The sequence below is a fragment of the Oncorhynchus nerka genome, linkage group LG18, assembly GCF_034236695.1.
Source record: "Oncorhynchus nerka isolate Pitt River linkage group LG18, Oner_Uvic_2.0, whole genome shotgun sequence".
NCBI classification, from domain to species: domain Eukaryota; kingdom Metazoa; phylum Chordata; class Actinopteri; order Salmoniformes; family Salmonidae; genus Oncorhynchus; species Oncorhynchus nerka.
In genome coordinates this window covers 22,683,997-22,710,018 of record NC_088413.1, presented here as the reverse complement: position 1 = coordinate 22,710,018, position 26,022 = coordinate 22,683,997, and the positions used below count along the sequence as shown (strand labels likewise).

At 41.8% G+C, this 26,022-nt stretch overlaps 1 protein-coding gene across 2 annotated transcripts; it reads right to left on the bottom strand.

The window, feature by feature from the left end:
- Positions 1-9,810: 9,810 nt before the first annotated feature.
- Positions 9,811-18,012, bottom strand: LOC115146704 (calcium-binding and coiled-coil domain-containing protein 2-like). Of its 2 annotated transcripts, none has more exons than XM_065003767.1 (11): positions 17,727-18,012; positions 15,032-15,105; positions 14,807-14,873; positions 14,544-14,699; positions 12,939-13,034; positions 12,676-12,826; positions 12,513-12,535; positions 11,152-11,310; positions 10,919-11,063; positions 10,748-10,776; positions 9,811-10,147 (listed from the first exon to the last, which is right to left on the bottom strand). In XM_065003767.1, exons 1-11 carry the CDS (start codon positions 17,808-17,810, stop codon positions 9,983-9,985), a joined length of 1,149 nt encoding a protein of 382 aa, XP_064859839.1. In that variant the 5' UTR covers positions 17,811-18,012; the 3' UTR covers positions 9,811-9,982. The 2 variants fall into 2 exon arrangements, with proteins under 2 accessions (XP_064859839.1, XP_064859838.1); XM_065003766.1 differs by having other exon boundaries at positions 15,032-15,138; positions 17,727-18,011.
- Between the last annotated feature and the right edge of the window lie 8,010 nt (positions 18,013-26,022).

Sequence of the window (26,022 nt, the reverse complement as noted above, 5' to 3'; positions counted from 1 at the left end):
TGGTCTGACACAGTGCAGCTGTTCAGGTCCAAGTCAACCTTTCTCTCTGCAGACTGACTGATCATATAGGAGACTGCACAGCACTGGTGAGGATCAAGATGTTCTTCATCCAGGTCTAGATTGTAGTCCAGTTTGTCCAGAAGAAGCAAACAGGCCTCAGTAGACTAAGATTCATACAAGCACTGACATAAAAACAGAAGATCTATCTCAAACTCAGGAGCACCACCTTCTGCATGATCTTGGTTTGCTTGAAGTGGAAGAAATGTGTTCACCACTTCCTTGAAGAACCAATCTGACGTCTTCTTGATCTGTTGAGCTGGAACTAGACCATTTACCAATCGAATATTCCTCTCATTCAGAAGCCCACACATGAAAGGAACCATGTGTTTTGTGTGTTTCCATTCTTCAGTCTGGCACTTCTGTAGAACCTCTCTGATTTTGTCTGGATTCTGTAAGAGCCAAAGGGCACCAAAGAACTCCTGCATTGTGTAATGGAGAAATGCAGAGTAAGTGTCTGATACTGTGGGCTCGACCATAATCATAAGAGCCCCCAAGAAAGAAAACTGGACACTGCTTACTTCACAGCTCAGTTCTGTCAAGTTCATCGTTTTTTGCTGTGTTGCATCAAAAGCCATTTCTGCTAAAGACAATATTTTTTCTCTGTTTTCTGCGAGACACTTGTCGAGATCATTCATCTGTTTGCCACTGTGTTTTAGGATGCAGTAACGGAGGATGTTGATGTACATCTTAGTTGTAGGCCATGGCTGCTTAGAAGTCTCTGGGGTAGAATAATACATGCAGGCAACCACCATCAATGCATACATCGGGACATGGCACAGACTGAACAACTCTAGGTTGTTTAACACAATGCTCAAGGAATCATGGTTTGGCGTAGGGTTAGGCTCAGCACTCAACATCTTTGTTAAGTAAGCCCGGATGGACTCATTACTGAACCCTTTCACCTCCACTCTGAACGAGGGCCAGTCTGTCAGGAAGTCTCCTGATGGAACCTCTGGTCTGCATGTGATCACAATCTTTGCATCAAGGAGGAGGTCCTTGTCCACAAGTTTCTTTATCACCGAATGAGAGGAGAGGTCTGTGATTCCATCAAAAATGATGACAACGTTTTCAGAGTTCTTCTTAATATCCTGTAACACTTCTTCTCTACTTTCTTCTGGCTCACTGTACATATTAAAGAGAAGGTCCTCCAGTCTCATGGGATGTGTGCTGGGTGAAATGTCTCTCACATCAAAGTAAAACATGTAATCTAGTTCTCTGTGATCTTTCTGTGCCCAGAGGTTCAACATTTGATGGGCGACTGCTGTCTTTCCAATTCCAGGTTTTCCAACTAAGAGGATCCTTCTCTTGGGTGTTTTAAGCAGGTCAGCCGGGGACGTTTCCTTTTTGGCCACGGGGATGAAGCTCTTTAGCTTTTTAGGGCGCGCTTTCTTGCATCTTTTGCTCTTCGTTTCGATTTTAGAGAGAGATGAAGGCACGTCTGTATCTAACACAAGAGGAGTGTAAGAGAAAGTCACCTCATTTCTACACCTCTCTGGTAGGAGACTACAGCTTTGTTTCCATGCAGCCTCTGTGATCTTTCGAGCTTTACATTTCAGCTGTGACTGATATCTGTGACAGGGTTTTGCACCTAAAATAATGATACAAAGTAAAAGAGAGAGTAAATGCACGGTGCCAACAGAAACTGTCCACCCGATGCACACAGTAAGCTAAATCAAACGCACCTAAAAAAATATATAGAGATTTTCTGCCCAGCCAATTGTATACTATGTACTGGATACTAATTGTATAATATAATAACCACTTGCCAACAAGGTAGTCTCTCATCTCTGGGTCGTCCTTGAAGGGGAAGCAGCTGATCCATTGCTGTAAGTCAGCGTTGTCTAAGGTCCTCTTCCTTGTGATGTCTAGAATCATCAGTAACTCGTAGCATGCAGCTTCTCCTTTGGCCGTGACCCAGTCCAGTATTTTTCTGGTTTGGTCAAAACGGTCAACTTCTGCCTGAATTTTACTGACTTCCTCCTCCTGAAGAACCTTGCGCTGGAACAGGTTTTCCACAATGAGGGACAGATTCTGGAGCCTTTCAACAAGGAGTCTCCTTCCATTTTGAATGTACTCTAAAGCAGATTGCCTTGTACAAGCCATGTCACCGGGTGTGATTCTGCCTCATCACTGGTATGTCCCAACATGAAGGATATCTAGAAGATAGTATATAGTCAGTCAATAGTAGAACAGTCAAATAATGACTAGGTTTATTTACTCAAAAAAATCATAACCTTCTATTTTGAAAAAAACATACACCAACTGAATGTCAATGTATCTATGACAATGGATTAAAACAAGCTTATATTTGGGGTTCTGATTGGGTTCGACCAATGATGTATGACAGTTCAACTATGGTCATTGGGCATGTATTAAACTCTGTCAACCCAGAAGTAAAATCTTGCACTTCTGTAATAACACATTAGAAATTGAGAATTTCAGTGTTGTGTCGAAAAACTACCCTCTAACAACCCCCCACCCCTCCTCTTCGCGTGAACCTGCACGCACTCAACTCTTCATTGGTGCGAATTGTTGCTAGTTGAGATTTCTGATCACGTTAGGCTGCATTTCATTTTTTATGTCGGCTTGATCGCAGGGGGGCACTAATAATGTGAAGTTTGTTCCATAGAAAGTATTTGACTCTGATGTGTGCCACAAAGTATTTGACTCTAGCCACAAAATTAAGGAAATTAGAAGGGGGAGGGAAGGGGAGAGAATTTCGGGTATTTTGCCAAAATACTCCCCGCCTTCTAATTTCCTTTATTTTTTTGTAGCTAGTCAAATACTTTCTGTGGCACACATCAGAGTCAAATACTTTCTATAGAACAAACTTCACATCAGGATAGGCAACCGAACTTAATAATTAATGTATGTGTGTTATATTAAACATAGAGGAGTAAAATGTAGGCAAGCAATAAACATTCCAGAACAACTACTAGTCGAATAAGACATGGGAGAGATGACGAATTTTGGCAAAGAGATGTATTTATAGACTAATACACTTGAAACAAATAGCCAAACCGAAAACTGCATACATTATTGCCTCCACCGCGATCAAACCGACCTGAAAAAAATCTAAAATTAAACGCAACCTAACGTGATCAGAAATCTCAACTAGCGAGCAGTTCGCAATAATGAAGAATTGAGTGCGTGCGCCTTCACGCGGGGGATTCTGGCAGGGGGGGCTCTTCGGCACAACACCGGCAAAAACGATTAATAAAATAATATACGTTTGACCATGAGTTGGTTACTTGAATCATCTGAGTAGTGCTAGGGCACTAGGGGGGGGGGGGGGGGGGCAGCAGGACCAGCTCATGGAAAGAGCTGTTGTTATGTACAGTGTATATGTTCCATGGGTAAATAGTCACAAACTTGCCAAATAATTCCTATTTAATAGTAAAACAAATAGGTAGAAGGACAAAGGCTGGGCACAGCACATCATGTGTTGGTTTCACAATCCGTTATCGATTGTTAGAAAAGCCTTACCTTGTCCCCAAAATCTTTTGCGCGTCTTATTGCAGTGAGCTCGTGAAGATTTAGCTATTTTTTACTTTCACTTATACTTCCGAGTATAAAAACATTATTTTGGCGAGTTCAGCCACATGGAACGTATATGAAATAGCGTTGGCTCTAAACTACTCATGTCGTCGATGTTTGGCTACTAAACGTGGTGTTGTTGCAGCATATCACTAAAACTGGGCGCTTTGGTTTTAAAAACGGATGCAAACAGAGCATAAAGGAGAGAGGGAGGTGAGTAGATGAGAGAAGAGAGGAAAGACAGTAAAATAGTACCTGCCAGGGTGGACTTCATAAGTGCATACCGTAGCACAACGTTTTGCAACGACAACCACCGTTTCTCATGGTTAGTCCCTCTCCGTTTCTGCCCGTTTTTGTTCGTTCGGTTCTTAATGAATACACCCCAGTTTAGATCCGGGGATGTGAGTGAACGGCCGAGTGAGCGTCGAGCATCGATTTCATGAGCTGGTCAAAACAAATCTCCATAGACAGTATATTAGGCCTACCCAGATATCCTGAAAGTGAATTCTGAGCAGAATACTGCATTTAAATTGGACAAGTATGTAATTACACAATAACATGAATATGTGGCCTAACTAAGACAACACATAGGCTATGTGTAGGGTACCTACAGTATTCAGTAAAATGCATCCTTCCTCCTCCTCTATGACAGATCCAGCCTCTCCAACCTAGTGTGTGTGTGTGTTGGGTACAGCAGAAGAAACGTTGCCATCTTGTGTGGATAATAAAGTATTTGTCTTCTCCTATACAAGTTAAACATTAGAATTCTTCAGTACAGATTCCACCAGACCAGGCATGTCTGATCAGTGCATTGAAGAAGGATGGATAGCCTACCTACCCTTGCCTGGCTACCTATTCACATCGCTCTGACCAACTGACATTTCTTCTCTACGATGAGTATGGATTTGCCACCCTCCCTGGTGTTTTCTAGAAGGCAAACTCATTCTGACTGTTCTGATTGGTTCCAGAAACCGACGGGTTGGGCCAGAACCAACCTACAATGGACAATTTCAGACCACAGTTAGATTACCCTAAATTTGACTGGTCCCCCAGGAAGACATGCTGACGTCATGGTAACACTCCTCTTCTCCCCTCATCTTCTCATCCCTTTCTCTCTTCACCTCTCTCCTCCCTCCCTCCCTCCTCGCTCTCTTTTCTTCTCTGTTTGCATTCGTTTTCAAAACCAAAGTGCCCAATTGCAAGGACCCGTCCAGAAACAACCCTTAGCCTAGCTCCTAGACACCAGTGTAGATCTAAGAGCATTGTACAGATGTTAGAGATATCTTGCTAACACGTATTCAATCCCTTTAGATCTACACCTAGTGTCTAAAATGATGTCTGGCCCAGTGGGGAAGAAGGGAAGGTGTACGTCCCAAATGGCACCTTATTCCCTGCACAGGGCTCTGGTAAAAAACAGTGCACTGGAAAGGGAATAGGGCACCTTTTGGTACTCATTCCAAGGGGTTGTGGTTAGAGATTGTTTTTAGACTGAGTTCCACATGGTGCCTTCCTCTAAGACGATTTGTCACAAAACGATGCGTCTGAAAATGTAAACAGAAAATAAAGACGTCAACGAAAACCCAACATAACAGAAATCCCCACTAGACAGTAATTATTACAATACAAACATTTAGAAAAAATTACCACGGTTGTTTTTTCTTCTCCTCATTCCTCCTTTTCTATATAACATGTCAGACTGTGTATTCCAAATGGCACCCTATCCCCTTAGAGTGCACTACTTTTGACCAGGGCCCTATGGTGGGTTGGACACCCCTGCGATCCACATAGGGAGAACCCACACACCTTTTTCTTGTTTTCTGGGGTATGAGAGCCAGAGCTGCTGCTCTCCTATAGGCCCTGGTTTAAAGTAGTGCAGCCCTGGTCCTGGAGGGCCACAGACATGTTTTTCATTTAACCGACCTGGCAGACCAGGTGTGTTGAATTTAGGCAATCACTGAATTGCTCAATTAGCACCAGTTGGTCAGGTGTGGTGCCAAGTTGGAACAACATCCTGCAGTACCTGAGGCACTCCAGGAACAGGGCTGCCTACGTTGACATAGGGAATATAGTGCCATTTCAGGTGTGGTGCCTAGTTGGAACAACATCCTGCAGTACCTGAGGCACTCCAGGAACAGGGCTGCCTACTTTGACATAGGGAATATAGTGCCATTTCGGACACACTTGAGGGTGTTTCAACAACGATGTTAAAAATATATATTTCTTCAATATGATGCTTTTATTATATCTCTGTTGGATGTTTCCCATGATACTATTACTATGATGATCACACAGGCAGATCTTGGCCCTATTTATACCTGGTGTTACCTGTGTCCTGATCTTGTCCATATTCAATGCGTGCTTAACTGCCTCCAGAGATGGGCAGGAAGATCTGATCACAATCACAATGCGTGAATCATCTACACCTGTCTGAAAATGTGTGCACAGCCAGAATGTGGACAAGATTAGGACAAAGGACTCATGTTAGAACCAGGTATAAACGGGGCTCATGACACTGGTTGAAGAGAACAGGAAGGACAGACAGTGTAACCAATGTACAATATCATTTTCAATAAACGCAAACAAACATCTTAGTGGTTCACTCATATTATCATTATAACTCATGATACCCCCCCCATGCATACCTACTAATATTGTAGTCTTGATTTCTTATATATTAATGACATAAATGCTACATTCTCTTAGTTCTTATTCAATGATATAATGGCAAACTAACATATGTCATGGGGCAGCATGCCAAATGGCACCCTATTCCCTTTATAGTGCACTACTTTTGACCAGGGCCAAAAAGCACCCTCTAGCGAAGTGGAGCGTTTCTTTACAGTTAAATTAGGGATGTAAAATTCCTCTAACAAACATTTTTGTCAAGTCATTTAGCCTAATTAATGACTGATCAGGCTACATGCATTGGATTCCCAATCATCTGCAGAGCCACACTATTGGCTGCTGTCAGCCCTCCTCTCTGGTTGTGACTAGATGGAGTACAGCTACGACCGGATGTTACTTTTCGTTACAGGTTAGGAGAGCAATGTAACTAACCCTAACCCTTTCCCTAACCTTAACCTCAGTCTCCTAACCTTCTACGTTAATTCTCCTAACCTGCTGCATAAGTTCTCATAACCTGCTACGAAAAAGTCACTTCTGACTAGGTGGAATACATAGCTGGAGATGAAAACTAGGTTACAAATGTTATGTTCTGAGGCAGTTGTCATTAATTAATTTTTTGTTGTTGTATTATTCATTATATTCAACAACCTTCTATTTAAATAGCATAGTAATTCTTTGAATATTGTAGTTCATGATACAACACAATGTTTATTTCATGTCAAGACAACTGTGAATATAACAACAACAACAAAAAATCTTCCCACATTAATCCCATTTCAACTTTCAATCATTTGACCGTTAAACATTTGGGCATGAATCATTTGGGCATGAATCATTTGGCATGGAATAATTTGACTCTAATATGCAACACATATATTAGCAGCAGGTTTAAGGGGAGAGAGTCAGTATAGTGCAATAAGCCAAAGTAAACGTAGTTTATAACAATAGAGAAACCATTAAAAAGCAAAGCAATACATTCCTATTGACCAGCAATGGAGGCAAATCTCTACTAAGACTGAAATTAAGAATGGACAGTCTTAGACAAGAGAACATTTATGAACAGGGGGATATACATTTTTGTTTTATAATGTCCTAGATGGGTTGTTAGGAACATCATCCGTAGAGTATCATCTTTAGTCTACTCTCAGCAACTCTCTGTATGATGGGTTGTTAGGAACATCATCCGTAGAGTATCAGATTTAGTCTACTCTCAGCAACTCTCTGTATGATGGGTTGTTAGGAACATCATCCGTAGAGTATCATCTTTAGTCTACTCTCAGCAACTCTCTGTATGATGGGTTGTTAGGAGCATCATCCGTAGAGTATCATCTTTAGTCTACTCTCAGCAACTCTCTGTATGATGGGTTGTTAGGAACATCATCCGTAGAGTATCAGATTTAGTCTACTCTCAGCAACTCTCTGTATGATGGGTTGTTGGGAACATCATCCGTAGAGTATCATCTTTAGTCTACTCTCAGCAACTCTCTGTATGATGGGTTGTTAGGAGCATCATCCGTAGAGTATCATCTTTAGTCTACTCTCAGCAACTCTCTGTATGATGGGTTGTTGGGAACATCATCCGTAGAGTATCATCTTTAGTCTACTCTCAGCAACTCTCTGTATGATGGGTTGTTAGGAACATCATCCGTAGAGTATCAGATTTAGTCTACTCTCAGCAACTCTCTGTATGATGGGTTGTTGGGAACATCATCCGTAGAGTATCATCTTTAGTCTACTCTCAGCAACTCTCTGTATGATGGGTTGTTAGGAGCATCATCCGTAGAGTATCATCTTTAGTCTACTCTCAGCAACTCTCTGTATGATGGGTTGTTGGGAACATCATCCGTAGAGTATCATCTTTAGTCCACTCTCAGCAACTCTCTGTATGATGGGTTGTTAGGAGCATCATCCGTAGAGTATCATCTTTAGTCTACTCTCAGCAACTCTCTGTATGATGGGTTGTTGGGAACATCATCCGTAGAGTATCAGATTTAGTCTACTCTCAGCAACTCTCTGTATGATGGGTTGTTAGGAGCATCATCCGTAGAGTATCATCTTTAGTCTACTCTCAGCAACTCTCTGTATGATGGGTTGTTGGGAACATCATCCGTAGAGTATCATCTTTAGTCTACTCTCAGCAACTCTCTGTATGATGGGTTGTTAGGAACATCATCCGTAGAGTATCAGATTTAGTCTACTCTCAGCAACTCTCTGTATGATGGGTTGTTAGGAACATCATCCGTAGAGTATCATCTTTAGTCTACTCTCAGCAACTCTCTGTATGATGGGTTGTTAGGAACATCATCCGTAGAGTATCATCTTTAGTCTACTCTCAGCAACTCTCTGTATGATGGGTTGTTAGGAACATCATCCGTAGAGTATCAGATTTAGTCTACTCTCAGCAACTCTCTGTATGATGGGTTGTTGGGAACATCATCCGTAGAGTATCAGATTTAGTCTACTCTCAGCAACTCTCTGTATGATGGGTTGTTAGGAACATCATCCGTAGAGTATCATCTTTAGTCTACTCTCAGCAACTCTCTGTATGATGGGTTGTTAGGAACATCATCCGTAGAGTATCAGATTTAGTCTACTCTCAGCAACTCTCTGTATGATGGGTTGTTAGGAACATCATCCGTAGAGTATCATCTTTAGTCTACTCTCAGCAACTCTCTGTATGATGGGTTGTTAGGAACATCATCCGTAGAGTATCATCTTTAGTCTACTCTCAGCAACTCTCTGTATGATGGGTTGTTAGGAACATCATCCGTAGAGTATCATCTTTAGTCTACTCTCAGCAACTCTCTGTATGATGGGTTGTTAGGAGCATCATCCGTAGAGTATCAGATTTAGTCTACTCTCAGCAACTCTCTGTATGATGGGTTGTTAGAAACATCATCCGTAGAGTATCATCTTTAGTCTACTCTCAGCAACTCTCTGTATGATGGGTTGTTGGGAACATCATCCGTAGAGTATCATCTTTAGTCTACTCTCAGCAACTCTCTGTATGATGGGTTGTTAGGAGCATCATCCGTAGAGTATCATCTTTAGTCTACTCTCAGCAACTCTCTGTATGATGGGTTGTTAGGAACATCATCCGTAGAGTATCATCTTTAGTCTACTCTCAGCAACTCTCTGTATGATGGGTTGTTAGGAACATCATCCGTAGAGTATCATCTTTAGTCTACTCTCAGCAACTCTCTGTATGATGGGTTGTTAGGAACATCATCCGTAGAGTATCAGATTTAGTCTACTCTCAGCAACTCTCTGTATGATGGGTTGTTAGGAACATCATCCGTAGAGTATCATCTTTAGTCTACTCTCAGCAACTCTCTGTATGATGGGTTGTTAGGAACATCATCCGTAGAGTATCAGATTTAGTCTACTCTCAGCAACTCTCTGTATGATGGGTTGTTAGGAACATCATCCGTAGAGTATCATCTTTAGTCTACTCTCAGCAACTCTCTGTATGATGGGTTGTTAGGAGCATCATCCGTAGAGTATCAGATTTAGTCTACTCTCAGCAACTCTCTGTATGATGGGTTGTTAGGAACATCATCCGTAGAGTATCATCTTTAGTCTACTCTCAGCAACTCTCTGTATGATGGGTTGTTAGGAGCATCATCCGTAGAGTATCAGATTTAGTCTACTCTCAGCAACTCTCTGTATGATGGGTTGTTAGGAACATCATCCGTAGAGTATCAGATTTAGTCTACTCTCAGCAACTCTCTGTATAAATGGTTGTGAGGATGTGGCATCTCTACACCTCATGGCTGAAGACGTGGTCTTCAAATATAGTCTGCTCCACTCCGTCACAGATGAGGGTGCAGTAGGGACACAGTCTGTGGCTGTCCTCATGCAGCCCCAGCTCATCCTGGGTGATGCCAGGGAACCACTCATGGCAGTGACGACACTCCAAGGACAACTATGGGACAGACACATGTCTTAGGTGGTAACATCCGATAGATGGATAGTTAACTATAGTGTAGTACAGAAATGATGGTGCATAAACCATTGTGAAATCAACCCTTTGATCCCAAATCACGAGTGTATCTTGTTGTAAACGTGTAAACTGCATTTATACCATGTATACCAGGGGTGTCAAACTCATTCCACGGAGGGGCCCGTGTCAACGGCTTTTGGTTTTTTCCTTTCAGTGAAGACCTAGACAACCAGGTGAGGGGAGTTCCTTACTAATCAGTGACCTTCATTCATCAATCAAGTACAATGGAGGAGCGAAAACCCACAGACACTCGGCCCTCCGTGGAATGAGTTTGACACGTGATGTATACCATGGATGTCAAACTCCAGTCCCAGAGGGCTGAGTAGTAGCAGGGTTTCACTCCTCCCTTGTACTTGATTGATCAATTAAGGTCACAAATTAGTAACACATCCCCCTCACCTGATTGTCTAGGTATTAAATTGGTCAGTAATTTAAAGTAAATAACAAAACCAGGAGACACACGGTCCTCCAGGAAGTGAGTTTGACACCCCTGATTTATACCATAGGAATGACTCTACATACCTCTTCCTCCTCGGAGTTTGGAGCAGTTTCTGCAAACAGAATCATATGTCAATCATAATTGAACATGTTTTGTTATTTTTCAAGAAGGCGTGTCCGTGAGGCACGTGGCGTTCATTTCTCATTCAGGAATATTTAGGTGAGGCTTTCCAACAACTGGAGAATTGAGATTACCTGGGGTCTCATAGTGGTTCGCAGAGGGTAGACAGGCAGATAGTACATCTAGCTGCTGCTCCTCAGTGGGGGAGAGGTCAGTTGGAGAGCCATAAGGGCCGGGATGCTCCATGGACACTGGAGCAGCCTGGAGGTCAGCGAACTCCTGGGAATATAATCCGTAGAGTATCAGATTTAGTCTACTCTCAGCAACTCTCTGTATAAATGGTTGTGAGGATGTGGCATCTCTACACCTCATGGCTGAAGACGTGGTCTTCAAATATAGTCTGCTCCACTCCGTCACAGATGAGGGTGCAGTAGGGACACAGTCTGTGGCTGTCCTCATGCAGCCCCAGCTCATCCTGGGTGATGCCAGGGAACCACTCATGGCAGTGATGACACTGCAAGGACAACTATGGGACAGGTACAGGTCTTAAGTGGTAATAATATCAAAGTCACCATTGGCCTCATGGTGAGATCCCTGAGCAGTTTCCTTCCTCTCCGGTAACTGAGATAGAAAGGATGCCTGTATCTTTCTAGTGACTGGATGCATCCAAAGTGTAATTAATAACTTCAACATGCACAAAGGGATATTCAATGTCTGCTTTTCTTTTTACCCATCTACCAATAGGTGCCCTTCGTTGCAAGGCATTGAAAAACCTCTCTGGTCTTTGTGGTTGAGCCTGTTTGAAATTCACTGCTTGACTGAGGGACCTTACAGATAATTGTATGTGTGGGGTACAGAGATGAGGTAGTCATTCAAAAATCATGTTAAACACTGTTATTGCACGCAGAGTGAGTCCATGCAACTTATTACGTGACTTGTAAAGCACATTTTTACTCCTGAACTTATTTAGACTTGACATAACAAAGGGCTTGAATACTTATTGACTCAAAACATTTCAGCTTTTCATTTTTAACTAATTTGTTCAAATGTTTAAAAAAACGTCTACTTTGACATTATGGGGTATATTGTGTGTAGGCCAGTGGAACAAAATCTCAATATAAACATTTTAAAATGTAGGCTGTAACAAAACAAAATGTGTAAAAAGTGAAGGGGTGTGAATACTTTCTGAAGGCTCTGTAAGTGGTAACATCCGATAGATGGATAGTTAACTATAGTGTAGTACAGAAATGATGGTGGATAAACCATTGTGAAATCAACCCGTTGATCCCAAATCACGAGTGTATCTTGTTGTAAACGTGTAAACTGGATTTATACCATGTATACCAGGGGTGTATAAATGTATAACAACAGGGTTCCCCTATAGGCGGCCGGGATTTTTATGAGCCACAAAAAGAACACAAACACACATAACAGACTTTAAAAGAAGGAAATCAGGAAATCAGCCCAAAGTGATTTTAATTTAGGAAATCTGTTCCCAAGTATTCCCACGTATAAATAGATATATGTGATCATATCCCCATGTAATCAAGGTTTGAAATCATTCTGTTTTTGTCAAATACTTTATCTGTTTGAGATTCTTTAGGTCAATTTGAAGTGTACAAATTATTTATAACTATGTTCTGGCTTCCTGACCATCCGCTCAAAGAAAAATTGGGTTGAATGTAATTGGGGACACCAGATTTATACCATAGGAATGACTCTACATACCTCCTCGGAGTTTGGAGCAGTGTCTGCAAATGAAGTCATATGTCAGAATTGAACACGTTTTGTTATTTTTCAAGAAAGAGTGTTCATGAGGCCCAAGTGGCGTTCATTTCTCATTCAGGAATATTAAGGTGAGGCTTTCCAACAGCTGGAGAATTGAGATTACCTGGGGTCTCAGATAGTACATCTAGCTGCTGCTCCTCAGTAGGGGTGGGGTCAGCTGGAGAGCCATAAGGGCTGGGAGGCTCCAAGGACACTGGTGCAGTCTGGAGGTCAGTGAACTCCTTGCGAAGTCTCTCAATATCTCTTCTGAGGTCCTGACAGAATACAGTGGAAAACTCCATGATAAGAAAACTTCCCCAACTCTACAGTAAAAACAATGAAAAAATGTAATGACTAGTATATAGTAGCAAAATTCATAGCAATCACCTGATTTTCTCTGGACAACTCCTCATTTTCTACTTTAGCCATCTCTGCTATGTTTTCTTTCTCCTCAATGATTCTGCGTAACTCTAAAAGTTGCATCTGGGAGGAGAGAACAGGCAACTCGTGATCAGCCAAGAGAATAAGATTAGTGTGTTCTCTATTCATTTACAGGTGCCTCTGTTTTGGTTTTTAAAAAAGCTGAGGGATGGGCCTGGAGAAAGGTAACCACTCTTGGATGAATAGACAGAGCTACGTATCCAAGGACTGACCATCCATGATATATATTTTTATTTTAACCTTGTTATGGGGCTACACAGTGTTTGTTTACATTTGCAATGTTTACAAACATTGGACATTGACAGTTGAACTAAGCTCATGAGGGATTTATAAATTATATTCTTCAAGAATCAGTGGATACATATATATATATCCACTGTATATATATATACGTCCAAAAATGGATGTAACAACTACAGATTGCCCCTTTAAGTCTATCAAAAATGTGAAAGTTTGAGCATGTGTCCATTAGGCCTATGGATTTCTCTTTGTTTATCAGCATGAATTAGATTGAGCAATACAAGCCCCACTTTTATTCCATAGGCTTGGATCTGCACTATGCAACTGTTGCAAGAGCGCATTTTTCACTGGCTGTCTAGTGAACTGTGATTGATAGGCACCTTAAACCTCTTGAATTCAACCATTATTAGGTTCAAATACACATTTAAATTTGTGAACAGCCATCCACAACAACCACAATCAGTAAGGTGCAAATGGCTAAATGAGAGAACAGCAGTATGATTCACATCAATGCGTTATGTAGATATCAATAATAGGTGATATTCGTATCGTCCGTAGGCTAAAACACCACTGCTGTCATCCTAACCTCCAAGTGTTTATTCAAGTTGGATAATCTTTGGATGCCGACAGCATTGGTACCAAGACATAGCTTGGACTGTAGCATACAAAAGCCTATTCCTGCTCTTTTCCCGCAATCCATCAAACACCTTTGGCGTGTCATCATAGTCATCTCTGACTTGTGGTCAGACTCGCTGAGGTGGAACAAACTTAAATTTGCACCTTTTTTGGTCATTGAGAAAACAGATTTTTTTTCCACAAACATCCTTTCTGAATCTAAAAGTAATCCTCGAAGTAATCCTCAAATGTATCTGTAATCTGATTACAATATTTTTGCTGGTAATGTAACGGATTACAGTTACCGGTTTTGTAATCCGCTACATGTAATCCTCTACAAGTAATCCGTTACTCCCCAACCCTGGCCACAACCGGCCGTTGTCAGGGGAGGGTTTGGCCGGGGGGGGCTTTACTTGGCTCATCGTGCTCTAGCGACTCCTTGTGCCGGCCCGGGAGCCTGCAGGCTGACCCCAGTCGCCAGTTGAACAGTGTTTCCTCCGATACATTGGTGTGGCTGGCTTCCAGGTTAAGCTGATGGTTGTTAATGAGCGAGGTAAGGCGGGTCATGTTTCGGAGGACACATGACTCGACCTTCGCCTCTCCCGAGCCCATTGGGGAGTTGCAGCGATGAGACAAGATCAAAATTGGGGAGAAAAAGGAGAGTAAAATGTATTTATTTTTTCAATATAAATGCACCTCTAGTTTGCTGCTCTTCTGCTTAGTCTGAGCAGACGTCATGGAAGTGCTCTCCATGCGCTCATAGACCTCCTCCAGTTCCCTCTCGGCTTTCTCTGCACGTCTACGGGTGTTGTTGGAAGTCTGCTGCTCCTGGTGCAACTGTGTCCGAGCCTCCTGCAGATTCCATGACGTTGAATGAATTAGTCAACTAGTCTTTTAAAGAGCGTATGTGTGTTAAAAGCATTCACTCTCATTGATTACTCTGCTGAGTGTGTGCTGACCTGTAGAAGTTGAATGTAATCCTCCAGTCTGCGGGTCTCCTGCTCAGATTTGAGCCTTGGGGTCAGCCTGTTTACACAGACACGAGGGCATGAGGAACCACATTGGTACACAAGTGTCAAAAAAATCCAAGGCAGCATGATATCATGATATGACTGGAAAGGTGTTGGACTAGAACACTATGTTCCCATGCATTGAATGGATTGCTCCAGACAAGAATGACTCACTGTGCACTTTGGACCTCAACCTTCCCTTTCAACTCCTCTTGCTCCTTCTTCAGCTGTTGGATCTTGATCAATGCCTGTTCATATTTTTCATGAATAGATGTCAGAGACTGCAGCCATTCATGGAAAGAAACAGTTAGAAATAAGACAAGCAGAGAGAAACCATTGAACATGCATTGATGGTATTCAGCTGTATAGTGTGTAGAGCCTACAGCTGTCAGATTGTTTTTTATTTTTTTTTACTACTAATGATAATTAGTTGTAGTAGTACTGGTAGTACATATACAGTGCCTTGCGAAAGTATTCAGCCCCCTTGAACTTTGCGACCTTTTGCCACATTTCAGGCTTCAAATATAAAGATATAAAACTGTATTTTTTTGTGAAGAATCAACAACAAGTGGGACACAATCATGAAGTGGAACGACATTTATTGGATATTTCAAACTTCTTTAACAAATCAAAAACTGAAAAATTGGGCGTGCAAAATTATTCAGCCCCCTTAAGTTAATACTTTGTAGCGCCACCTTTTGCTGCGATTACAGCTGTAAGTCGCTTGGGGTATGTCTCTATCAGTTTTGCACATCGAGAGACTGAAATTTTTTCCCATTCCTCCTTGCAAAACAGCTCGAGCTCAGTGAGGTTGGATGGAGAGCATTTGTGAACAGCAGTTTTCAGTTCTTTCCACAGATTCTCGATTGGATTCAGGTCTGGACTTTGACTTGGCCATTCTAACACCTGGATATGTTTATTTTTGAACCATTCCATTGTAGATTTTGCTTTATGTTTTGGATCATTGTCTTGTTGGAAGACAAATCTCCGTCCCAGTCTCAGGTCTTTTGCAGACTCCATCAGGTTTTCTTCCAGAATGGTCCTGTATTTGGCTCCATCCATCTTCCCATCAATTTTAACCATCTTCCCTGTCCCTGCTGAAGAAAAGCAGGCCCAAACCATGATGCTGCCACCACCATGTTTGACAGTGGGGATGATGTGTTCAGGGTGATGAGCTGTGTTGCTTTTACGCCAAACATAACGTTTTGCATTGTTGCCAAAAAGTTCAATTTTGGTTTCATCTGACCAGAGCACCTTCTTCCACATGTTTGGTGTGTCTCCCAGGTGGCTTGTGGCAAACTTTAAACAACACTTTTTATGGATATCTTTAAGAAATGGCTTTCTTCTTGCCACTCTTCCATAAAGGCCAGATTTGTGCAATATACGATTGTTGTCCTATGGACAGAGTGTCCCACCTCAGCTGTAGATCTCTGCAGTTCATCCAGAGTGATCATGGGCCTCTTGGCTGCATCTCTGATCAGTCTTCTCCTTGTATGAGCTGAAAGTTTAGAGGTACGGCCAGGTCTTGGTAGATTTGCAGTGGTCTGATACTCCTTCCATTTCAATAGTATCGCTTGCACAGTGCTCCTTGGGATGTTTAAAGCTTGGGAAATCTTTTTGTATCCAAATCCGGCTTTAAACTTCTTCACAACAGTATCTCGGACCTGCCTGGTGTGTTCCTTGTTCTTCATGATGCTCTCTGCGCTTTTAACGGACCTCTTGAGACTATCACAGTGCAGGTGCATTTATACGGAGACTTGATTACACACAGGTGGATTGTATTTATCATCATTAGTCATTTAGGTCAACATTGAATCATTCACAGATCCTCACTGAACTTCTGGAGAGAGTTTGCTGCACTGAAAGTAAAGGGGCTGAATAATTTTGCACAGTTTTTGATTTGTTAAAAAAGTTTGAAATATCCAATAAATGTCGTTCCACTTCATGATTGTGTCCCACTTGTTGTTGATTCTTCACAAAAAAATACAGTTTTATATCTTTATGTTTGAAGCCTGAAATGTGGCAAAAGGTCGCAAAGTTCAAGGGGGCCGAATACTTTCGCAAGGCACTGTATATAAAACATACATTCTCATTTCCATTCTGACACATGACTAGGGTCTAGAAAGGCAGCCTGGTCTCATAGACTACACGTAACATAGTTAATGTAAATCCAGGACACTCATTTACATTTACATTTAAGTCATTTAGCAGACGCTCTTATCCAGAGCGACTTACAAATTGGCACTCAAATTAGTATGATATATTACGACAAGACAGATGGTTACTTAAGACCAAAAAAATTAAAGTAGGGTTGTTGGTCGGGGTGGGAGTATAATGCGAATGTCTAGCAACCCAAAGGTTGGGAGTTCAAATCTCATCACAGTTAACTTTAGCATTTTAGCTAATTAGAAACGTTTCAACTACTTACTACTTTTTAGTTACTATGCAGCTAACCCTTCCCCTAACCTTAAACCTTTTAGCTAATCCTTCCCCTAACCTTAACCGTTTAATCTAACTCCTAAACTTAACCCTAACCTATAGCCAAGCTAATATTAGCCAGCTAGCTAACGTTAGCCATCTATCTATAATTCGTAAAATATCATACGTTTTGCAAATTTGTAACATATTGTACATTTTGCAGTCGTAACATTTAGCACGTTTTGCAAATTCTTAACATTTAATACGAATTGTAATTCATAACATATCAAACGAAATGAGTGATGGACTTCCACAAATGAATACATACCATGCAAAACGTAACATATACTAAAAGGAGTGTTTGTCGGATTAACCTACAGAATAATACAAAATTATCTGAGATCAGCTTGAGAAAGAAGCTGCTGTTGGAACAAACAACTTGAAAACAAACCTTGAGGCGATCAATCTCTTGCTGTTGCTCCTTCAGGACACTTCTCAGAGTCTCATGCTGCTCTTTCAGTTGCTCTATCTCCATGACCAGCTCTTCTTTCTCTCTCTCACTTTACTCTACCTGTTCCTAGATTCAGAAACACACATCATGTCATGTACATATCCTCTCCTATGGATCATTTTAGCTAATATGTTCTTGTGAGGAACATAATCAATCCCAACAGAGAGTGCTGCCTTTTAAAGACAAGTAGTTCACGCATGGTCTTCAAAACACAATCTTTGGATTTGAGATATTGTGCATTGTATTGTTCCTGTGTTGTGATGACCAAGTGGTTGTTTGCCAGGCAGTAGTCTATGTTTTGGGGTTTTAAAGCAGCGGGGGGGGGCTGGCTCCTCTCACTTGGTCATTACTATCAGCATAGCAGAGCTGATAGAACTCTGCAGAATCCTCTGTATGTTATCAGGAATACAATATCATTGTCAGTGTAATCCCCAGCATAATATTGATCACTTAAATATCAAAGGAAAAGTACATTTAACATTTTTTGTGTATAAAATCAAGAAGTTAACATAGGCCTGCTGGTACCATCAAGAAAGTGTAACCTAAACTGAGCACACTGATTAATATCAAAGTCCATGTTAGTTGAAAAGTTTGAGGATAAAATGCACACATGGTTTTACCATGAAAAACCACTTGTTTTCTAACTAGATCCTGTCCTATCAGATCCAATGATGGTTCTACCCACACAAATGTGTCCTTTATGGTGCCCCAGCCCACCTGCACAATAATGCCATTATTAAACAATCATGACTAACAACATAGGGAGGTATTCCAGACTATGGATATTTATTGTTGAATATAGGTTAAAACAGTCCATATCATAATGTCAGATGAAACAGATCACACATGAATATTCATGACAAAAGGTATATAATCTAATCTTGAATCCCCAAACCCAGTATCTGGGGTTCCCTTTTAATCAACTCTGCGCCCTCTTTTGAGCAGCCATGAAACATCACATATTCTCTGTGATCTTCAGGATGAGACTTGCTGTCAGCAAGTTGATGTAGTATGGGGAATCAGGGTTAACATCCATAGTAACCAAACTGCTGTTAAATACACCTCTGCTGAAATTAGCTGTAATTTAAGTACATACATTGCAATTACAATTTGTAAGTTAACATAGTTGAACATTCCTAAGGCTGAAACTGTTACACTAAATTGTTATGGCTGAATAATATTTTGAAATATGCTGAATTATTACACTAGCATTATAACACGATCATGTAAAGACTTATTTAGTATGTAAACAGGGGTTGTTTGATAGCCAAGTGTCCAGTAATAAGTTCATGTGTGTCAAATAACAGATGAGACCGTTCTTACCTGCTGCTGCTGACAAATGCAGGAATACTCCGTATGTTTAGGAAACCTAGCGCTTAGGTTTCAATTCCTGACTGCAGGCCAATCTTACCTATTTAGGTTTTGTTTCCTGGTTTAAAACATGTTTTCACTTTGTCATTATGGCGTATTGTGTGTGTAGATGGGTGAGAATTTTTGAATTCAGGCTGTAACACAACAAAATATGGAATAAGTCAAGAGGTATGAATATTTTCTGAAGGCCCTGTAGGAGATCTAAATCGTTACTACAGGATTGCAGAAGTTTGTCTATTCATAAAAGCATATTTTGGCACATGTTCTCACAGCTAGAATCATCATGTTGACTAGGGCTTGCCTGAGGAAAATGAAACCAAACTCTCCATACTTAGACAACTTTCTCTACACTGGTGAACATCCTGAGGATCAAAGAACATATGTGATGTTCCATGGCACCTTAGTAGAGGCTGCAGAGCTGATTAAGAAGAATGGCTTCATACTACCAAGAGCAGATATCAGCATGCTTGGTGCTGGTGTTTATGTTACATGGGACATTCAAAAAGCCTGTGAATACCCTCTTGGTGTTTCCAACTATATTCTCATTTCCATTCTGACACATGACTAGGGTCTAGAAAGGCAGCCTGGTCTCATAGACTACACGTAACATAGTTAATGTAAATCCAGGATACTCAAATTAGTATGATATATTACGAAAAGACAGATGGTTACTAAGACAATTTTTTTTAAAGTAGGGTTGTTGGTCGGGGTGGGAGTATAATGCGAACGTCTAGCAATGTCTAGCAACCCAAAGGTTGTGAGTTCAAATCTCATCACAGATAATGTTAGCATTTTAGCTAATTAGAAACGTTTCAACTACTTACTACTTTTTAGTTACTTTGCAGCTAACCCTTCCCGTAACCTTAAGCCTTTTAGCCTGTTTGGGCTAGGGGGCAGCATTTTCATGTTCGGATGAAAAGCATCTCAGGCCCAGATGCTAATATATGCATATTATTAGTAGTATTGCATAGAAAACACTCTGAAGTTTCTAAAACTGTTTGAATGATGTCTGTGAGTATAACAGAACTCATATGGCAGGCGAAAACCTGAGAAAAGTCGAACAAGGAAGTGGGAAATCTGAGGTTTATAGTTTTTCAACTCATTGCCTATCGAATATACAGTGTCTATGGGGTCATATTGTACTTCCTATCGCTTCCACTAGATGTCAACAGTCTTTAGACCCTTGTTTGAGTATTTTACTGTGAAGTGGGGGCGAATGAGAGGGGATTGAATAAGGTCTCTCCCAGAGTGCCATGAGCTGACCACGTACGTTCATGTGAGAGGTAGCTTGCGTACCATTGCAATTCTAAAGACAAAGGAATTCTCCGGTTGGAACATTATTGAAGATTTATGTTAAAAACATCCTAAAGACATGTTTCTACGGACTGTAACGAAACTTTTGACTTTTCGTCTGCACCTAGTGATTGCGCCTCATGAATTTTGATTACTGGGCTAAATGCGCGAACAAAAAGGAGGAATTTGGACATAAATGATGGACTTTATCAAACAAATCAAACATTTATTGTGGAACTGGGATTCCTGGGAGTGCATTCTGATGAAGATCATCAAAGGTAAGTGAATATTTATAATGCTATTTCTGACTAATGTTGACTCCACAACATGGAGGATATCTGTTTGGCTTGTTTTGTTACCTAAGCGCTGTACTCAGATTATTGCATGGTGTGCTTTTTCGGTAAAGTTTTTTAAAAATCTGACACAGTGGTTGCATCAAGGAGAAGTATATCTATAATTCTGTGCATAATACTTGTATCTCTTATCACACACAAATGTGTCCTTTATGGTGCTCCAGCCCACCTGCACAATAATGCAGTTATTAAACAATCATGACTGACAACATGGGAATACCTCCCTGACTATGGATATTTATTATTGAATATAGGTTAAAACAATCCATTTCATAATGTCAGATAAAACAGATCACATGTGAATATTCATGTCAAAAGATATATAATCTAATCTTGAATACCCAAGCCCAGTCTCTGGGATTCGGTTTGATGGTTGCTGTCAGAGAGTAGCAGCAAATCACCTGCAGCATTCAGTGCGCATGAGTGGGTGATTACCTGGGAAACATGTGCCTGCACTTTCGCCGCTTTCCATTGACCTTTGAAATGGGAAATATAGCTAAATGAAAACAAGCAGGCCAAGATGCTCATTCATTTTTTAAAGGTTGAACTAAACAACCGAGGTAAAGACAGTTTCAGATTAGATATTCAACGGAAATTCGCCTGTAGTTTTCCTTATGTCCACCAACAGCAGTTAGGGACCGTCAACATAGTGACAAATCAACATTTTCACATTTCAATAGCTATTTAACCATTACCATTCATTTAAGTTGTTAACTGAACCCTTAGGCGATATCTCTTCTCTGGCAGCACACATTGTCCATGGGTCGGTTGTTTAGAAGGCCAACAATTTTATATTACATTTAAAAAAATTAGCATACACCATCATGGTTATACATTCTGATGTACTAGTAACCTGCGATTACTGTATGCCTCGCTGTATGTCTCTCTCAAATGTCAATATGCCTTGTATACTGTTGTTCAGGTTAGTAATCATTGTTTTAGTTTACAATGGAGCCCCTAGTTCCACTCTTCATACCTCTGATACCTCCTTTGTCCCACCCACACATGCGGTGACCTCACCCATTACAACCAGCATGTCCAGAGATACAACCTCTCTTATCATCACCCAGTGCCTGGGCTTACCTCCGCTGTACCCGCACCCCACCATACCCCTGTCTGCACATTATGCCCTCAATATATTCTAGCATGCCCAGAAATCTGCTCCTTTTATTCTTTGTCCCCAACGCTCTAGGCGACCAGTTTTTATAGCCTTTAGCCGCACCCTCATACTACTCCTCCTCTGTTCCGCGGGTGATGTGGAGGTAAACCCAGGCCCTGCATGTCCCCAGGCACCCTCATTTGTTGACTTCTGTGTCGAAAAAGCCTTGGTTTCATGCATGTCAACATCAGAAGCCTCCTCCCTAAGTTTGTTTTACTCACTGCTTTAGCACACTCTGCTAACCCTGATGTCCTTGCCGTGTCTGAATCCTGGCTCAGGAAGGCCACCAAAAATTCTGAGATTTCCATACCCAACTATAACATTTTCCGTCAAGATAGAACTGCCAAAGGGGGAGGAGTTGCAGTCTACTGCAGAGATAGCCTGCAAAGTAATGTCATACTTTCCAGGTCCATACCCAAACAGTTCGAACTACTAATTTTAAAAATTACTCTCTCCAGAAATAAGTCTCTCACTGTTGCTGCCTGCTACCGACCCCCGTCAGCTCCCAGCTGTGCCCTGGACACCATTTGTGAATTGATCACCCCCCATCTAGCTTCAGAGTTTGTTCTGTTAGGTGACCTAAACTGGGATGTGCTTAACACCCCAGCAGTCCTACAATCTAAGCTAGATGCCCTCAATCTCACACAAATCGTCAAGGAACCCACCAGTTACAACCCTAAATCTGTAAACAAGGGCACCCTCATAGACGTCATCCTGACCAACTGGCCCTCCAAATACACCTCCGCTGTCTTCAACCAGGATATCAGCGATCACTGTCTCATTGCCTGTATCCGCTACGGATCCGCAGTCAAACGACCACCCCTCATCACTGTCAAACGCTCCCTAAAACACTTCTGCGAGCAGGCCTTTCTAATCGACCTGTCCCGGGTATCCTGGAAGGATATTGACCTCATCCCGTCAGTTGAGGATGCCTGGTCATCCCTTAAAAGTAACTTCCTCACCATTTTAGATAAGCATGCTCCGTTCAAAAAATGCAGAACTAAGAACAGATATAGCCCTTGGTTCACTCCAGACCTGACTGCCCTCGACCAGCACAAAAACATCCTGTGGCGGACTGCAATAGCATCGAATAGTCCCCGCGATATGCAACTGTTCAGGGAAGTCAGGAACCAATACACGCAGTCAGTCAGGAAAGCAAAGGCCAGCTTCTTCAGGCAGAAATTTGCATCCTGTAGCTCTAACTCCAAAAAGTTCTGGGACACTGTAAAGTCCATGGAGAACAAGAGCACCTCCTCCCAGCTGCCCACTGCACTGAGGCTAGGTAACATGGTCACCACCGATAAATCCATGATTATCGAAAACTTCAACAAGCATTTCTCAACGGCTGGCCATGCCTTCCTCCTGGCTACTCCAACCTCGGCCAACAGACCCCCCCCCCCCACCCCCGCAGCTACTCGCCCAAGCCTCTCCAGGTTCTCCTTTACCCAAATCCAGATAGCAGATGTTCTGAAAGAGCTGCAAAACCTGGACCCTTACAAATCAGCTGGGCTTGACAATCTGGAGCCTCTATTTCTGAAACTATCCGCCGCCATTGTCGCAACCCCTATTACCAGCCTGTTCAACCTCTCTTTCATATCGTCTGAGATCCCCCAAGGATTGGAAAGCTGCCGCAGTCATCCCCCTCTTCAAAGGGGGAGACACCCTGGACCCAAACTTTTACAGACCTATATCCATCCTGCCCTGCCTATCTAAGGTCTTCGAAAGCCAAGTCAACAAACAGGTCACTGACCATCTCGAATCCCACCGTACCTTCTCTGCTGTGCAATCTGGTTTCCGAGCCGGTCACGGTTGCACCTCAGCCACGCTCAAGGTACTAAACGATATCATAACCGCCATCGATAAAAGACAGTACTGTGCAGCCGTCTTCATCGACCTGGCCAAGGCTTTCGACTCTGTCAATCACCATATTCTTATCGGCAGACTCAGTAGCCTCGGTTTTTCTAATGACTGCCTTGCCTGGTTCACCAACTACTCTGCAGACAGAGTTCAGTGTGTCAAATCGGAGGGCATGCTGTCCGGTCCTCTGGCAGTCTCTATGGGGGTGCCACAGGGTTCAATTCTCGGGCCGACACTTTTCTCTGTATATATCAATGATGTTGCTCTTGCTGCGGGCGATTCCCTGATCCACCTCTACGCAGACGACACCATTCTGTATACTTCTGGCCCGTCCTTGGACACTGTGCTATCTAACCTCCAAACGAGCTTCAATGCCATACAACACTCCTTCCGTGGCCTCCAACTGCTCTTAAATGCTAGTAAAACCAAATTCATGCTTTTCAACCGTTCGCTGCCTGCACCCGCACGCCCGACTAGCATCACCACCCTAGATGGTTCCGACCTAGAATATGTGGACATCTATAAGTACCTAGGTGTCTGGCTAGACTGTAAACTCTCCTTCCAGACTGATATCAAACATCTCCAATCTAAAATCAAATCTAGAGTCGGCTTTCTATTCCGCAACAAAGCCTCCTTCACTCACGCCGCCAAACTTACCCTAGTAAAACTGACTGTCCTATCCTCGACTTCGGCGATGTCATCTACAAAATAGCTTCCAATACTCTACTCAGCAAACTAGATGCAGTTTATCACAGTGCATTCCATTTTGTTACTAAAGCACCTTATACCACCCACCACTGCGACCTGTATGCTCTAGTCGGCTGGCCCTCGCTACATATTCGTCGCCAGACCCACTGGCTCCAGGTCATCTACAAGTCCATGCTAGGTAAAGCTCCGCCTTATCTCAGTTCACTGGTCACAATGGCAGCACCCACCCGTAGCACGCGCTCCAGCAGGTGTAATCTCACTGATCATCCCTAAAGCCAACACCTCATTTGGCCGCCTTTCGTTCCAGTTCTCTGCTGCCTGTGACTGGAACGAATTGCAAAAATCGCTGAAGTTGGAGACTTTTATCTCCCTCGCCAACATCTGCTATCTGAGCAGCTAACCGATCGCTGCAGCTGTACATAGTCTATCGGTAAATAGTCCACCCAATTTTACCTACCTCATCCCCATACTGTTTATATTTATTTACCTTTCTGCTCTTTTGCACACCAATATCTCTACCTGTACATGACCATCTGATCATTTATCACTCCAGTGTTAATCTGCAAAATTGTAATTATTCGCCTACCTCCTCATGCCTTTTGCACACAATGTATATAGACTCTCTTTTTTTTCTACTGTGTTATTGACTTGTTAATTGTTTACTCCATGTGTAACTCTGTGTTGTCTGTTCACACTGCTATGCTTTATCTTGGCCAGGTCGCAGTTACAAATGAGAACTTGTTCTCAACTAGCCTACCTGGTTAAATAAAGGTTAAATAAAATAAAAAAATAAAAAATAAGAATGACCTAGGTCAGGAATCATAAACTAGATTCAGTCCCGATTTTTGGTCAGGGGTCCGGAACATGATTACAAATCATTTGTATACTGAAAATTGACAGGATCAGATATAATATTTTACTTAAACATGATCATTTCAAACCTTGCCTACTTGTGTATACGATCACATACTGTAGCCTATATCGCTCTATTATGCGGGGAAATACTTTGGAACAGACCGGTGATTTTCTGGTGTTTTTAGTATGTTATGTCCAACCCTATTTACTTTGTGTTATGTTCGCAAAACCTAAGTTTGACTTTCATTTGAAATGTGTTGTGTAATTTATAGGTTTCCTACCGACCTGGCTCTCATATTTAACATAGTCCAAATTGTTTGCAGAAGGCGTTTGGACGTTTATAAGATTGTCAGGCATACAATTCTAACTCAATACCTTATTCGGAATTGTTTTATTATGTTTAGCATAATCAAGCCATTAACATTTACTGCAAGTACAAGGCCACAAATAAAAAACACTGAGAGAAAACGACTATGAAAGTAAACGCAATTCTGTCATTATTACGATCAAATGTGTTATGCTGTTTAGCTCAAATAAATGATTTAAATGCTTAACCTTACATGAAGTTTGGACTGCCACTGCCAACTCAGTGCAGTGTAGCACTCGCAACTCAAACGTCAGATCGGAATAGGCTAGGCGA